Source organism: Crinia signifera, chromosome 4 (assembly GCF_055691185.1).
Source record: "Crinia signifera chromosome 4, ASM5569118v1, whole genome shotgun sequence".
NCBI classification, from domain to species: Eukaryota; Metazoa; Chordata; class Amphibia; order Anura; family Myobatrachidae; genus Crinia; species Crinia signifera.
This window is the reverse complement of record NC_139220.1, coordinates 87,755,208-87,772,465: the sequence shown is the minus strand read 5'-3', so window position 1 is coordinate 87,772,465 and position 17,258 is coordinate 87,755,208. Positions and strand designations below refer to the sequence as shown.

At 44.2% G+C, this 17,258-nt stretch overlaps 1 protein-coding gene across 1 annotated transcript; it reads right to left on the bottom strand.

Annotated features, from left to right (window-relative positions):
- Positions 1–8,826: 8,826 nt before the first annotated feature.
- LEAP2 (liver enriched antimicrobial peptide 2) lies at positions 8,827–16,722 on the bottom strand. The gene is made up of 3 exons (XM_083181951.1): positions 16,565–16,722; positions 11,982–12,124; positions 8,827–9,035 (listed from the first exon to the last, which is right to left on the bottom strand). The coding sequence occupies exons 1-3, from the start codon at positions 16,625–16,627 to the stop codon at positions 8,999–9,001; spliced, it is 243 nt and encodes an 80-aa protein (XP_083038077.1). The 5' UTR covers positions 16,628–16,722; the 3' UTR covers positions 8,827–8,998.
- Positions 16,723–17,258: the final 536 nt, after the last annotated feature.

Here is a 17,258-nt window from a genome sequence, read left to right as displayed (position 1 = left end):
AATAAAGTACAGTACAAATTTACAATATAAAAACAGTATAGGTACCATATGAGCCGGTTCTTCACGTCACAAGCAAGGGTGGGCGTGACGGTTTTAAGTCCAGTTTAGGACACGGGGTACAAATGAATGTGATGAATTAAGGAAAAAGGGGGGGGGGGGCAATTGATCACAGGTAAGTGCACTTTACCATTTGGTGGACGATCTGGATGTAACCACAGGTGATTGTTGGAATCCTCACCCTGGTATATGGTGATGAAAGGATGCTAGCGGTCGGCTTCCGCTTGAGAAGATACCCCTTATGGATGCTGATGGTAGTTGAAGGGGAGGGGGTGAAATACCCCAATGATTTTTCAATGAGCGGTGTCCGCCAAACACGACTGTGACAACTTGAAGAGGTGGTATCGGTTGGTGAAACAATGTCCTCCTTTTTTATGGCACACTGGAATTATGCCGCTGAATGATCCAGGAGAAACCGTAGCCACCAAACACAATGGAAAGGGTGGGGTGGTGGAGAGGATATTGAAGCAGGTGAATCCGTGGGTGATGGTGTACCGACAAATGAGTCCAATCTGGGTACAGGATCCCACACTTGGAGTGAAGAACCAGAGGTCTGACTGACGCGTTTCACTGCCAACTGCAGCCTCAGGCCTTAAGCATGGGCTCATATCACAGCATTGCCCTGGAGGGTACACTTCCCCAAGCCATTTATCCATTGCTGTTATTTTTCAGTACTTGTTTCGGTACTCTTTACTTAGAACGGCGCCCATCGGGGTGATCGCGGGCAGTACATAAACGGCCGCGACGCGATGCCCGCGATCACCGCGATTTTCCCATAGGAAACAATGTTAAAAATCTAGATTGACCGCGATTTTGCATTCAATGCCTCAATGCCCGCGATTTTACCATAGGAATCAATGTTAAATGGGCTACAGAGCCCAAATAGGCTCAATTAACCCTTAAATGTCACCCCAATTTTTTGACGCCACCCCACGATCCACGCCAACCCGAAGCGTGGCGAGCGCAGCGGCGGTACGCGTCCTCCGACCTTTTCATGCCCTACTATCCACGTCGGCGTGGAGTTGAGAATAGAATAGTGTGGCGAGCGGACGCGGATACCTTCAGAGTTATACGCGTCCCCTCGCGGACTTCACAGGTGTCCGTGGCGACGCGGACACCTGTGAAGCCCGCGAAGGGACGCGTTTACCTGTGAAGGTATCCGCGTCCCCTCGCGGGGCTCGCTGCGCTCGCCACGCTTCGGGCTCGGTGGCTCGCTGCGCTCGCCACACTATTCTATTCTCAACTCCACGCCGACGTGGATAGTAGGGCATGAAAAGGTCGGAGGACGCGTACCACCGCCCCTCGCGGGCTCGCTGCGCTCGCCACGCTTCGGATTGGCGTGGATCGTGGGGTGGCGTCAAAAAATTGGGGTGACATTTAAGGGTTAATTGGGTCTATTTGGGCTCTGTAGCCCATTTAACATTGATTCCTATGAGAAAATCGCGGGCATTGAGGCATTTTACATGAAAATCGCGGTCAATTAGGCTTTTTAACATTGTTCCCTATGGGAAAATCGCGGTGATCGCGGGTACACGATTTTGATGTACCCGCGATGCCCGCGATTTTTTACCCCCGACGCCCGCGATTCTGATCGCGGGCGCCGTTCTAGGTAAAGAGTACCCTTGTTTCCTAGCACGGCACCCACGATTTGAATCTTATTACATTGTTTTGATTGCATCGATTGCATCGATTGCATTGCATCGCATGCAACCAGATCGCATGCGACGCGATGCGATCAAAACGATGATTTAATTGTACATGCACCCTGATGGGTGATTAGTATGTTATATGCACCCCCATGGTTAACGCCACCGCCACTATTAACGCCAACCCGAAGCGTGGCAAGCGCAGCGGTACGCGTCCTCTGACCTTTTCATACCCCCACTATCCATGTCGGCGTGGAGTTGAATTTATATAGTGAGCCCGAAGTGTGGCGAGCGCACGCAGATAACTTCACATGTAATCCACGTCCCCTCGCGGGGCTCCCTGCGCTTGCCACGCTTTGGGCTCAGTGGCTCGCTACACTATACTTTACGCTGACGTGGATAGTTGGGGTATGAAAAGGTTGGAGGACGCGTACAGTTGTGCTCGCCACACTTCGGGTTGGCGTTGATAGTGGGGGTGGCATTAACAATGGGGGTGCATTTAATTTTTGTCATAAGCCACCACGGTGGCTAATTCTTCCTTTGATATTTCCGTGTCAGTTTCTGCGAGCTTTCCAAGATTCTGTTTCTGGTATGAGACTCACTGGTGGCCTCCGGTGGTGAGTCTGTGCTATTGCAACTCTATTCTGTGTGATTTTTCTGCGCAAGGCTGTCTCTTAATTAACTTGTTACCTTAGGTTTCTGCTGCAATAATTTGTGCTTCAGGAGGCCTTTCTAGCAATCCTGATATTTGGTGAACTGTGATTTTTCTTTATTTCCCAATTCCTCTGGGTTCTGCTGAGTTCACCGCAAGTCTGTGCCATTTGCTTATATTTTCCCCAGTGGGATGATTTCCTGTTTATGGTATTTCTCCATATCTTTGTGTGGTGTAATAACGTGTTTTATGTGGTGTCATTTCCCTATGTATGTGACGAGGTCACTTCTGAGTTTTGCTTCCTGGTTTGTCTGTTGTTGGCGGTGTGCTGTTACTTAGTTTGATATTCCTGCCAGGTCCCTTTAGTTAGTTTATCCTCTTGGTCATTTCCTTCCAGATTCTGGTACCTTGTAAATACACAAGACCTGGTGACACCGGAGTTAAGGCGGACTTAATCTTCATTTCTAAACGTGGCTATTATAGGCAAAGTCCTAGTTTCCACAGGTATCCACCATCTTCTAGGAGGGGCCAAGAGAGGCAGAGTAGGGTACGCCGTGGCCATCATAAACAGCTGTCACGGCTGTGGGCTCACACACAAAAAACAGTAATAGTTTTACATTTCCTTTAGGTAATTAACACTTTGCATGCCAAAAAGCATAAAAATTGCCCAGCAAACATTTTTATGAAATGAAAATTGAATTCAAATTTTATTAAAATGACCTGTAATGATTACATGTGTCCAAACTGTTGCCCTCCAGCTGTTGTGAAACTACAATTCCCATCATGCCTTGCCACATTTTTGCTTTTAGGGAATCCTAAAACTATTGCAAGGCATGCTGGGATGTGTAGTTTCACAACAGCTGGAGGGCCATAGTTTGGACATGCCTGCCTTACACTATATAGGAATTTTAATATTTTTTACACCCTATTTTTTTAATATAAAAAAATGTAAGCGACATTGACATTTTTAAGACAATATTCATCTTACTAGACAATTAGTGGTTAAGGTTTTAGGCATTAAAGGTCTTATTTTATCTTACATTTTGTCTAATCAGTAGACTGCATTTACTATTCTTAGTGTAAAAGTCACAGTTCCCACCTGGATGTATACGTGCTGGTATGTACGTGCTCCTGTGACTATTTTGACCTATGAGAGAAATTAACAGCACAACTACATTTGGTAGATTTTATCTCCAGCATTCCTTTATGAACACATGCCTGTTATCCCAATCAATAACGCACTGGCCCAGGTTGCAGGGTGCCCTTTGCCCCCCAGTCTGCTCTGTCATTTAGTGCCCAGGGCCACTTCCTTGGTAAGAAATATCGTGATGGTCCAGCTGTGTATGCGACTGCAGCTGTGATCAGACGGTCACTGAAAGGCACACACATTAATCCACCATACTACACTTTTTCATGTGTCCTACAGGGATACGGAAGCCCTGTAGGTCCACAATGATTAGCAAAGCAGTCTGTGATACAGCCGTGCTGCAGCGCATAGGTGGCCATATCACCAGTGGCGCAACTATAAGACTATAAGGTGTCCCCTCTGGCCAAAAACTTTCATGCACCCTCTCTCATGAGGCACCATCTCCTTGCAAGGTATTGCCGCCCCCCCCCCCCCCCCCCCCCCCCTGCAACCAAGGATGTGCTCTTCCTCTGGTGAACCGGTTGCATCTGACCCCATAAAAATGTGTCCCCCCACAAAAAATCCATCCTTAGAAACTGTCTCCTCTGTTGTGGTGGCCATTTCGGAAGGGACATTTTCAATGGGGTAGATATACTGTAACAGACCACAGATAAGCAGGCTGCAGTTCCAGGCAAGGACTTATCAATAGCTCCAACAGATCCCAGGGCCCAAAAGGCACCCAGCACCTCCAAGCAGAGGCGGATCTACCATTGCTGCAGCAGGTGTTTTGCACTGGGGCCCCTGAGGACTAAGTGGCCCACTGGTGCCACCCACTGCTGTGTGGCATATTGTGCAAGATGCGGCTGGAAAAGCAGACACACTGCTAAACTCAGAACTTTTGCTGTTCCTGCCATATCCCACCCCCTGCTGTGCTGACAGGCCCTGCAGCCGCCGCCGTGGGACAGGAGAAATCTAAGCCGTGGTCTCATCCTCAACACTTGAGCATTGCTGCCTTATGCCACCCTAGGATAGAAGGGGCGTCGGTCCCCTAGCTACCGGAGCCTGCCACTGATGAATACAGTGAGTAGTAGAGGGGGGATGGAGGGGCTGAGCATGTAAGATAGGTGTTGGGGCTGTGAGAGAGCTATAATTGGGGAAGGGGAGCAGGGGTTAGTGCTGTGTGTGTGTGTGTGTGGGAGAGAGGTGTCAGTGGTTGGGGGGGGGGGGGTTTGGTGCTGTGTATGAGAGGTGTCACTGAGGAGGAGGTTTTGGTGCTGTGTGTGAGAGATGTCAGGGGGTGGGGGTTGGTGCTTTTCGTTTGTGCGAGGTGTCAGTTGGGCATGGGTTGGTGCTTTGTGTGTGTGAGAGAGCTGTTAGTGTGGGGGGGATGGTGCTGCATACGATGCTGTCACCATTGAAAAGTCCAGTTCCTGATTTTGAGATTGAATGTATCAATGTTGTACACCAGGAGGAAGATATTGATGTAGCTGGAGCTGAGGAGGAAGTTGGCGAGGAAGATGGTGATGTGGTTTGCTTAATTGAGGCACCGGGCAAGGCAGCAGTTGTCCATGGGATACAAAAAGCCCTCACCATGGAAGACCAAAAAAATCCACTTCTTTGGTCTGGAATTTTTTTTATGCAGATCAGAACAATTGTTTTTCTGAGGATCCCATACATATACTCCTGTGTAAACCTTCCATATTTCTTTCAAAAACACAAACTGCTCTATGCAATCATGTATGTAACGCAGCAAAAATTCTCATTGCCTCAAACTGGAAACAGTGCCAAGCTCCATCTATGGTGGCCCTAATCATTAAAATTTGGTATTTGGCCTCTATGGAATACCTAACAACCCTAATCCATAACACTGTCCCAAAATTTTGCTCGATTTGGGGCCCATGGTATTATTTTTTTTCAAAGAAGACTCCCTGTTACAATATAAAGTTAGTATTTTACTTTATAAGTCCATAGGTTGTTTACCAATCTTTAATTAACACATATTTTTATATATTTTCCCCCTCTCTCTTTCCTTTTCTTTTCCTCCTCCTCTCCTCTCTATTGATACATTATAATTAATAACGATGATAGGTTGTTAATGACTCACTTTTCTGTTCATAGAAATAAAAGGATTGTTTCATAATATGAAATTATTTATAAGGTTCCTAGTTTAATATTACATTTAATGTAATTGAAATGAATACATTTTTTTTATTGTTTTATCTTTGTATATGTTTATATTGGGGTACATCTGCTGTATTTTTATGATTTCAATCCTCTACATAAATAAAATATAATATTGAAAAACAAAAAATGGTGGGGGATTACTTTGGTGACGGCATCCAAGTAGACATGTCAGACAGTCCGTACCTTTACTTGCAGGAAAAAAAGGCAGTTTGGAGGCTCCTGTACAAACTGGCTCTATTTTACCTGAGTTGTCCCTCCAGTGTGTACTCCGGAAGAGTTTTTTAATGCAGCCAGGAGGAACCTGGTCAGTGAGCGGCATAGCAGGATGCTTCCGCAAAATGTGGAGATGTTCATCAAAATGAACTATCAATTCTTCAACGAAGACCAGCAATTGCCTCCAGAGACTAAAATGGGACCTGTGATGGTGGATTTCAGTGGGGACGAATTGATAGTCTGTGAGGATTAGGATGTGCGCACTAAAGGAGGTGAGGAATCCGGAGGATTAGGACAAGATCTTGCCTCTGTAGAGAAGGTTTGGTACTCTTTACTTAGAAGGGCGCCCACGATTTTGATCGTGGGCATCGTTAGTAAAAAATCTCGGGCATTGAATGCACTAAAAAAATCAGGTGCGATCAACCGACGAGATGCCCGAGATTTCCCATAAGGAACAATGTTAAATGTCTCAATGACCCAATTTTCCTGTTCAATGCCCTCAATTGACCCGATTTTTCCATAGGAAACAATGTTAAATGGGCCACAGAGGCCAAATAGGCACCCTGAAGTGTATAATGGCCACCCGAATTGTTAACGCCACCCCACGATCAACGTCAACCCGATGCGTGGCGAGCACAGCGGTACGCGTCCTACGACCTTTTCATACCCCCCACTATCCACGTTGGCGTGGAGTTGAGAATAGAAAGTGTGGCGAGCGCAGCGAGCCACCGAGCCCGAAGCGTGGCGAGCGCACGCGGACAGCTGTGAAGCCCGCGAGGGGACGCGGATACCTGTGGAGGTATCCGCGTCCCCTCGCGGGGCTCGCTGCGCTCGCCGCGCTTCGGGCGCGGTGGCTTTGTTTGTTTTATTTTAGCCCCCACAAAAAAAAAAGAATCATTTCAGCTACAGTCGTGTGTGGGGGGGGGGGGGGGGGGGGCTAAGGACAATTCCATCTTGCACCTCTTTTTTTGGCATTATGTGCTCTTTTGGCCTATTTCTTCAAACTGCCATCCTGTCTGCCACTGCAGTGCCACTCCTAGACGGGCCACGTGCAGGGGTTAAAGTGTGTGTGGGTGGGGGGGGGGGGACTGGGTGGAACTGAGTTCCACCAACTCTATTGGCAGGGGGAACTCAGTTCCACCTCCACCACAACACTGCACAGTTATACCAACAGAAAGGCCTGTCCTAGCCTCTTCCTTTTCTGGCACAGTGTATGTGATGTCATGCCATCACTGCCTCTGAAGTTAAGAAAAGCCACTAAAATAAGCAGGCTTTGTGCATGCTGAAGACAATATGTTCTTTTTATACACGCATGTCTGATATACATGTATAATAAATACTTGAATAAGGGGCACTACTGTATATCATAATGTGACTACTATGTGGTATTATATGAACCAGGAACACTGCATGTGGTCGATATGATTGTGATGTGTGGTATAATTGGAATTAGGGGCACTATTGTGTGACCACACCCTTCCCTTGTGAGACCACTGTCCCTTTATAAAGTTTGGCAAGTAGAGCACAAATTTGCAGTTTGTAGGGGGTACCAAACCGGCCTTTCTAATTGGGGGGGGGGGGGGGGGGTTGTGGGGGCCATGAGTTCCACCACCTCTCCAGGACCTCTCCAGGACCACTTTAAGCCCTGGCCAGTATAGACTGTAAATGAGTGGCAATTCATGTTATTGAGGGTAATAATAGCATAGGATTGGTGGTGTTTTGGAACAGATCCAGATCCAAAACACGTTTCACAAAACACTAAAGGCCCATACACACTGGACGACTTTGAGCCGAAACAGCAAGTTTGAGCGGCTTTTAGCTCAAAGCCGCCCAGTGTGTATGGCCCGATGATGAGAGGTGAGCACTTTGCATAAAGCAGATTTGACTAATCTGATACCTTATTTACTGCATCCACTAGAAGTATTTACTAATTATACTAATCGAAGGACCCAGTCCAGGCACTTTCTAATGCAGGCATTCCCAACCACGGTCCTCAAGCCACACCAACAGTGCAAGTTTTAGTGATATCCAGGCTTCAGCACAGATGGTTTTATCAGAATCCCTCAGATACTAATTAAGTCACCTGTGCTCAAGCCAGGATATCTACAAAACCTGCACTGTTGGTGTGCCTTGAGGACCGTGGTTGGGAATGCCTGCTCTAATGGTTAACCTTTGTTTCGATGGCCACACCCCTTCTGGAAACAGACCACTCCTCTACACAGGAGCCCCTAACACTGTATTCCCAGTCAGATATTGGGGAGCAGAGCATCTGTCCAACTTTACTTGCACACATGATTTGTTTCTTGAATTGCGCTATGCAGGACCATGCAGTGAAATGAAGGTGCCTATACACGGTACAATTAATGTATACAATATTGCATCGCATCTCATCTCATTGCATCGGTTTTGCAATACAATGCAATACAATGCAATGAGATGAGATCTAGTACAAAAAGTATGTGCAGCACAAACTTTTTGAGCTGTGCGATGAGATGTGTGACGGGAGCGCCCAACAATTCTACCGTGTATGGGCACCTTAACTTTATGATGATCATGTAGAGAAAAAAAGGACCTAGGGTGTTTACTGTATGTATTAAACCTTGAAGAGAGATACAGTATCAGCCATCTAGCTTTATCTCTCTCCACTTTATCTTTATTACATCAGTTTGCAAAACTGATGTAATAAACCTATTGGGCCAAATGCACGAAGCTTCAAAAGTGATAAATTGGACAGTAATAAACAACTAGCCAATCAGCTTGTGTCTGACATTTTTTGACACAGCCTGTGACATGGCAGGGAGGAGCTGATTGGCTGGTTGTTTATCACTCTCCACTATCACTTTTGAAGCTTAGTGCATATGGCCCATAATCACCCGTCTGCAATAAATGTGAGATGACCAGCATGGAAAGACACCATTTGTTGCCACTGAATGCCTCTCAATAAAATGTTGGTTATAAAATATTTTATTACATATTAATAAATATACACAAAACATGAGTGCAAGTTAAACAGGTGAGCGCGAAAATTAATAAATTAATCTTGTACATAAGCAGAAAGAACTAGTTGTATCTGCGTTCATTGATGCATTATGTATTCCTTATTGCTGCAGATTTCTTGCTTTAATCCGCGTATGTCTTTAAGGAGCAGCGGTTCTTTCTGCAAGAAATAGACATAGACTTTATATATCATTTCAGGTGGTGGCCCAATGCCCTCATAGTGTTATAAGTCTTTAACCTTTCTTACTCATGTTACATATACAGTATGGTAATATACAGTACCGGTCAGTGCCGGACTAAGCCTTCAGGGGGCCCCCTTGCACTTGTCATTACTGGCCACACGGGAGAATATTACACTGTCAAAACAGAGTAAATGCTCAGCACCATTAATCATGGGCCAATTGGCAGATAGGTGAAGCTGCAGCACTACCCCCTTTGCCCCCCCCCCCCCCCCCCAAAGTAATTAATGCTGCTTTCAGACCGCAAAACTGGCTCTGACCAGGTATTTTGAAACGTTTCTAAAAACGGGTCTGCCAGGTAAAACCCCTTTCACACCGCATCTCTTAAACGGGATATTACCGTTTAAGTGCCGTTTTTTGACACTGGCAGACCCGTTTTTGGAAACTTTCCAAATACAGGATCAAAGCCAGTGCAGTCTTCAGCAACCCCCCCCCCCCCCGTAACACGCTGTGTGGCAGCGTGTTACAGTTAACACCCCCCCCCCAACCAATAGGGCTAACACCCCCCCCCCCTCCACCCAATGTGTTTAACAAAGCCCCCGTGCAGCCAGTACCTCATGCCTTGCGGATCCCGGATGTGCAGACTCCTGCTGCTTATAAAAAAAGTGACTTTCGGAAAATGGTTGCCCCTATACCATACATATGCGCATATGTAATGAGCGGCTAATTACATATGTACATATGTAATGAGCGGCTAATTACATATGTGCATATGTAATTAGCGGACAGCTAATTAGTGCTCACTGCTGCCTGGGTACCGTTTCAGACCCGTTCAGACCGCAAAAAAAAACGGGTCTGAAACGTGTAGGACCCTGCTTTTTTACCGTTTTAAAATACCGGTTATTTTAAAATGGTAAATTCACTCTGGACCTTTCAGACTGCACATATTACCGTTTTGAAATGGTAAAGAAATGGCAATATACCGTTTAATTTGTGCGGTCTGAAAGGGGCATAAATGGAGAGTGATAAACAGCCAGCCAATCAGCTCATGTCTGACATTTTTCAAACACAGTCTGTGACATGGCAGGTAGGAGCTGATTGGCTGGCTGTTTATCATGCTCCATTTTATCACTTTGACGCTTAGTGCATCTGGCCCAGTATCAGGTATAGAGAGGTACAGGCAGGAGAAATGTTGTGTCTGAGGTGTAGCTTCAATACTCCTGCTGAGTCATTGTAGAGGTGGAAATATAGGTTCCACCATTTTAAAAGTTAACTCATCTGTCTTTGATGTGATATTGGTTGGAGCAGAAACAAAATGGAGGAGCAGCACTAAAAACCATAAAAAGATTGGATTGTCTTCACAATAATATTTATAAAAAAAATAAACACTGATTAAAAAAAAATTCAATCTCAAATTGCATATGTATATTTGAGATATTCTAGCTGAACAATATATGGAGGCAGACTGTTCCTATGATACCTCTAGGACCTTAAAATGAAGTTCCTCGTGAGCCAAATTGTACGGAAATGATGTAAGGACCTTTGCAAAAGCTGCTAGGGGTTAGCAGTGAAATGCGTAAGGGTCCCACATATTGCGCATCCGCTCTATTGGAAAACCGGGTTTAACCCTTTCCAGTCTGAACCAGCCTCGGACCTACTTTTTTTTTTTTTTGCTGTTTTGGAATTAAAAGAGTCTTTGGACATTTGCTAACACCACCAGGAATATTGTGGCTACCAGCACTCTCTCTCCAGTGGATATAAGCAAGCTCCTTGCCTTGGAGCATAAGACCATGCCATATATACGGAGATTACAGTCAGCTGGTCATCACCACATCTCTACAGAACTGGTAATACATCATTTCCATACAAATTCATCTCACAAAGAACTTCATTCTAAGGGCCTAGACCAGGGGTCCTCAAACTATTTTGCTCTGGGACCCCATCAGACAATAAAAATAATGACAGGACCCCAGCATGTTACTGCAGAAGGTCATCACATCACATGTGTAGTCAGCAGACGGCACATACATGGCAGCATTGTGGAGGCAGAAAGTGATGGGAGGAGTCTAAAATAGCAGACGATTCAACAGATTTTCCTGACTCCTTGAATCACTGACTGAGATTAGAAAAGATCTACTGTTTGAGAACCACTGCCATAGAGGTATAACAGGAACAGACTGCCTCCATATATTGTTCAGCTAGAATATCTCAAATGTTCATGTCCAATGTTTTTCTTTTAATCACTGTTGTTTTTAAATGAATATTATTGTGAAGACAATTCAATATTTATTTTTTTAGCGCTGCTCTTCCATTTTGTTGTTGGTTTCTTTGTAATATGTTACATATGTTGTAATGTGTTATTTCTGGTCAGCTGTTTTGAGCAGTAGCTTTGTCTGACAGCCTGCTAAGTGCCACCCTTTCTTCTCATTTGAGGTGTATTGTTTGTTGTTGTTCTGCTTGGAGTAGGTCAGGGAGGTGCAGTGTGGGCTTGGTAGGGGCAATGTTTGCTACAGTGTGGGTGCCGGAGCACCCATATGAAGGAGACCCTGGGTGGCCGCATTTCCGTTCGTCCCTGAGTCCAGATGGATATTCATTAATTTATTTTTTTTAAATGTGCCTATAAAATATGTTCCATGTAACACGTGTGAGGATGCGGCCTAAATGGGATTGCATTTTCAAGCATTTTTTTAAACACTATTCATACAGCAACCAAAAAGAAATTCTTCTGAATAGTTCACACACTAAAGCGCCCAGTTACTATACAACAATTGTGTGCTATAAAGAGGATGTTTATTCCCAAAATAATAATTGCATAATTAGTTCCACTAATCCATTGTTATTCTCCTAATTTCATCTAATTCTATTTCCATATAATATAAATGCCATGCAACTGTTTTTTATTTTGGCAGGTCCTGTTGGTAAATTACCTGCACAGTTTTGTAAGACATTCAGTATCATCTCTGCATGAGGCACCCATAGGACGCAAGGACAGTCCCCTCCAAAATGGCGTCATCCTTCTTAGCCTCACTGCTGTTTTGGGGCCATCATTACTAAGGGGATTTGCTTTCATCTGTAGAGAGAGTTCTGTACAATTAGTGCTCTAAGTAACTAGGGTATTTTATCATGTTAAATGCCATACATCACAGTTACTCAGTGAAACTAGGATTACACAACAGTCCAATGATGGATTCATGTTTGACATTTTTGCATGTCTCTGTCAGTGTCAGGGACACACAGTTACTACAGGCATCTCATTGTCTGTAAATATACCCTCTGTTACCGGCTGTAGTTCATTTTTATCCTAGTGCTTCCTCCCTGTACTTTGACCTAACAAGAGTACAAAGGGAGAACTCTCTGACCCAGAGTGGGATTTCATAGGCGAGCATAATAAAGGATGGATTTTGTTCATATCTGTGGTTTCTATTTCTTCATGTTGTGTAAGTTATGATACATGAAATAAGGTAATGCTGCATAACTGCCAAGATTTCCAGTTAGTGCTTGTGCCAGATCCAACCAACCAAGGCTCATTTGCAGTTACGGGGCAGAAATGAATGAAACCATCTAAAAGAGTGGAGAAGTTGCTGAGAGTCTATCTGACCCTGAAACAACTCTTTAGATTTGGAGGTAGAGTTGATCCAAGTTGCCCCAAGTGCTCCCCGGGAGAGGTGAACCTTTTGGCACAGCGTGCCCCGCTGTCTCAGATTTCTGGTCAGCGGTCATTAATGTCGTGGTGTCCACCGGTGTACTCGTAGCTGTGTTTAGCCCTACGGTCTGTGCTTTATGAGTATTGGATGAGGAATCTCTGGATAAATGTACTAGACACTATGTCTATAGCCAAGATAGGCATCGCTAGGACCTGTCTGGCCTCCACCGCCCCTGTACTGGCTACCTGGAAATCCTTGGTCAATGATACTATTGCTCATGAAAAATACATATACATGGCTAGAGGCACAGAGCATGAATTTCACAATATATGGGATAGATGGTTAGACACTACACATGCCAATTCCCCTTGAATATTTTGCTATCATATATTTGACTATAATGTTGTTTTTGCCCCGAGATGAGTTTTCTGACTCACAGATCGCAGAATACCTATATATACTGTCTTTGTGCCAATACCTATGGTGTATTGCGTTATAGTATGTATTTCTTTAATATTCATACGAACACTTTGTAACCACTGACACTGTGCCAATTTATTGGGTACTTGTGTAGTTTCACGGCGCCAGCATGGCACCGTGCTACTTCCGGGTGTACGCTCGCCACAAAATATGTCCAAAAAAGTAACTTAACTCCATGCCAACATGGATAGTTCATACCTCCACTATCCATGTTGGCATGGAGTTGATTTTAAATAGCGTGGCGAGCGTAGCGAGCCCACAGCGTGGGTGAGCGAAACTACACAAGTACCATTTATTATTTTATGTTTGCATGGAAAAATCAATAAAAAATTATTGAATAAAAAAAAAAAAAAGAGAGTGGAGAAGTTGCTGAGAGCAGCCAATAAGCTTCTTACTGGCATTAGTGCATTCTATAAAATGGTAGCTAGAAGCTCACTGGGTGCTATGCGCAACTAATCCACTTCTGTACTCTCTAGATGGTTTCACACATTTTGCTCTTGTTGCAACAAAGTAATGGGATTCTTTCAGTACAAGTCAGGACATTTAGCAAGTATGTTGCTACTGTAAATTAAGACTCCCCTGGAGAGGCTGAAAGGCCCCCAAAATTCAAGTTGCATTCCCAGCCCCCTGGAAAATTAAGCAAGTGACCCCATGTCCCCAGACCGCCCCTCCTATTCTAGCAGTGCACCCCCTGTTTTGCTGACCTGGACACTCCCTCTAGGAGAAAAGTTACTCCTTTCATTTGGTCAGTTTCATCAGCTCACAGGAGCTAGGAGGATATCATTTAACTCCAGGGTTCTTAACTCCAATCCAGTATCACCAACAGGTCATGTTTACAGAATTTTTTCCAGCAATTATTCAACCAGTTTCTACAGACAGGAACCCTGAACTTGTCCTGTTGATGGTGCTTGAGGACTTATGTTGAGGACCCATGATTTTGGTGTTGCAACATAAACTGCATGACCCTTGCAATACAGATTGCATAACATTATTAACCTTAAAAGATAAATCAAGTCATGAATATACTATAAATTACAATAGAAAGGGATTCAATCTGGTAATTGTTGAATTTGAAATAGACACAACCATCGGTATCGAAATACCTGCTGTGACCGTGGGTAATTGCTTTGTTTTGGGTTATCTAATAAGCCATCACAAGCCACTGCTTTTTGGGGATTTTACTTTAGGCATAGCAAAATCCCCAAAACGGCAACGGGTTGTTTTTTTTAAGGGGGGGGGGGGGGGGGGGGGGAGTCCAAGATGGATAGTTTGAAGAAAAATATCAAAATAACATTGGTAAAAATCAGGGGGGAAAAGGCATTGTTTTCACATTACCTCCATATGTTCCTTGTAGCTAATTGGATACCCCACTATGTCATTAATTAAAAATTACCAGCAACATTTCTTATAGATATCATTGGAGTCATGATGAAATTATTATAAATAGTGTTTCCTCCTCATCTTAAATTAAAAAAAACTAAGGGTGACCACAAACATGCTCTTATTTGTTCACATAACCAGAGGTGAAGAGATATTGTGTATAATATGTGACTATGGGGTAGATTTATTAAGCTCAATGAAGTGATAAAGTGCCTGGTCTTTATCTCCGGCCAATCAACTCTTACCTATCATTTTTCAAACCAATCCTATAACTTCACAGTTAGTAGCTGATTGGTTGGTGATAAAGTACCAGCCACATTATAACTTCACCGAGCTTCATAAATCTGCCCCTCTATCTTTTTCATGTCATACACAACTTTATAATGTTACTGTTCTTTAAATGTAACACCTAAAATATTGTAATCTTTTGAGATGTTATACCAGAATAATGTTTGTTCCCATTGAATTTGCTGTGACAAGGAAGGACAAGGCTAGTTACTTTATTGGGTACTTGTTTCCTAGCACGGCACCTGCGATTTTGATTGTATCCATCGGGTCCTAAAAAATCGCGTTGATCGCATCGCATGCAACCAAATCGCATGCTATGCGATCAACACGATCGATGTGATTTTTACATCGGAACCAATGTAAAATGGTCCCTGAGACCCGATTTTACATTGGGCCCAATGTTAAATGCCCCCCAGACCCCAATTTTCATTGTATACCCACCCCCCCATTGTTAACGCCACCCCACGATGAACGCCAACCCGAAGCGTGGCGAGCGCAGCGAGCCCGCGAGGGGCTCGGGTACGCGTCCTCCGATCTTTTCATACCCCCACTATTTACGTTGGCGAGTTGATTTTATATAGTGTGGCGAGCGCAACGAGCCTCCGAGCCCGAAGCGTGGGGAGCGGACGCACATTACTTCACAGGCATTACGTGTCCCCTCGCGGGAGTTGCTGCGCTCGCCACGCTTCGGGCTCGGTGGCTCGCTACGCTCGCTACACTATATAAAATCAACTCCACGCCATTGTGGATAGTGGGGGTATGAAAAGATTGGAGGACACGTACCCCGCCCCTCGCAGGCTCGCTGCGCTCGCCACGCTTTGGGTTGGCATTCATCGTGGGGTGGCGTTAACAATGGGGGGGGGGGGGGGCATTTCACATGTAAAATACCCATAAGGGTGGGTATACAATGAAAAATCTGGTCCATTGGCCCATTTAACATTGTTCCCTATGTAAAATCGCGTCCATCGCATCGGTCGCATCACATGCCTTAACTTAAGGCATGCGATGGACGCGATTTTTTAATTGTCGGGGAAAAGGCTAAAATAGCCCTGAAATCGCGTCGGTCGCGTCCATCGCATACATTAACTTAAGGCATGCGATCACCTGCAACGGGCGCCGTGCTAGGAAACAAGTACCCTTTATTGTAAGGTCCACATCTCAGCCAGAGGCTACTGTTCTCGCTTTCTAGAGTAACTCATTTTCCAACTGCATGAACCCTAACTGGAGTAACTGATACTAGCTTGCTGTGCAGCCCTGGATACAGTTTCCAGTATTTCTATGACCTTGGGGTTGTTATGTAATAGGTAAGTATAACATGATCTACCAGTAAATTATTCTGCTTACTTAATTACATGCTGCACCTAACATAAATGGGCCATATCTATAGCAACCGAGCTATATCTCAAATAAGTTTATAATTAGTTATAATTATAAAATTAATGATATATTATAATTATATATTTTAATAGTAGATTGAAATTATATATTATAATTATATTTATGTATCTTTGATGTGTCTTATAAGTCTTTATAAGGAATTATAATACATGTTAGTAAATATATTTGTAGATTCCTTAAACAGCAACCTGGATCCCATTCATTCAGGAAAAGCAACTATTACCTTCAGATGCTCTACAAACTGCAAATGCATTTCTTAGCAGGTATGTGATGAGGATAGATCTACATTGCCGGCAATAGTAATGTTTATCTAGGCTCACCTGATGTACTAACATGATACACAGCACAAAGATAGCTGTCCACTTCCCAAGCTGTAGACTCATGGTGCTGGCTGGTTCAGAAAGGCCGGGTGCAGTGGTAAGGAAGCATTTTTCTTCATGCCGGTAACTTTATGCAGACTGGGCTGGACTGATTGCATCATTTGGAGCCTGAAAAAGGGCAAAGTGTACGTGACAGATTTAATAAGTTAATACCTACCAACTGACTACATTAACACTGCCAGCATTACTCAATATCCCACTGTCATGGTACTCTAACCCTTGTCCCACTGGCGTCTGGGTGATATTAACATTCAGGATTTTGGTGGACTTTGAGATATGTATTTTATGTGAAGCACCTGGAATTTTATTGTTCTTACATAGAATGAGGTGGTAAACCACTGAAAAGTACGGCAATCCATTTTCAGATAAAAGCCACGAAGTGCACAGTCCTCGCCTCACCCACAGAATAGAATTTCATCTAGTATTCATCTGTACATTATTTGAATTTTTCCAGAACTTTCTGAAGTGGCTGTGTGTGGATACGGTGTGGTATATGAAGTCATCATTCAGAATGTTGATATGGAATGTCAACATTGGCAGTGTCGACGTGACATATGTTGACATTCACCATGTTGTCACACTGCAGAATGTTGACATGCTGAGAATGTTGACATGCTGACTTGTTACCTAACCG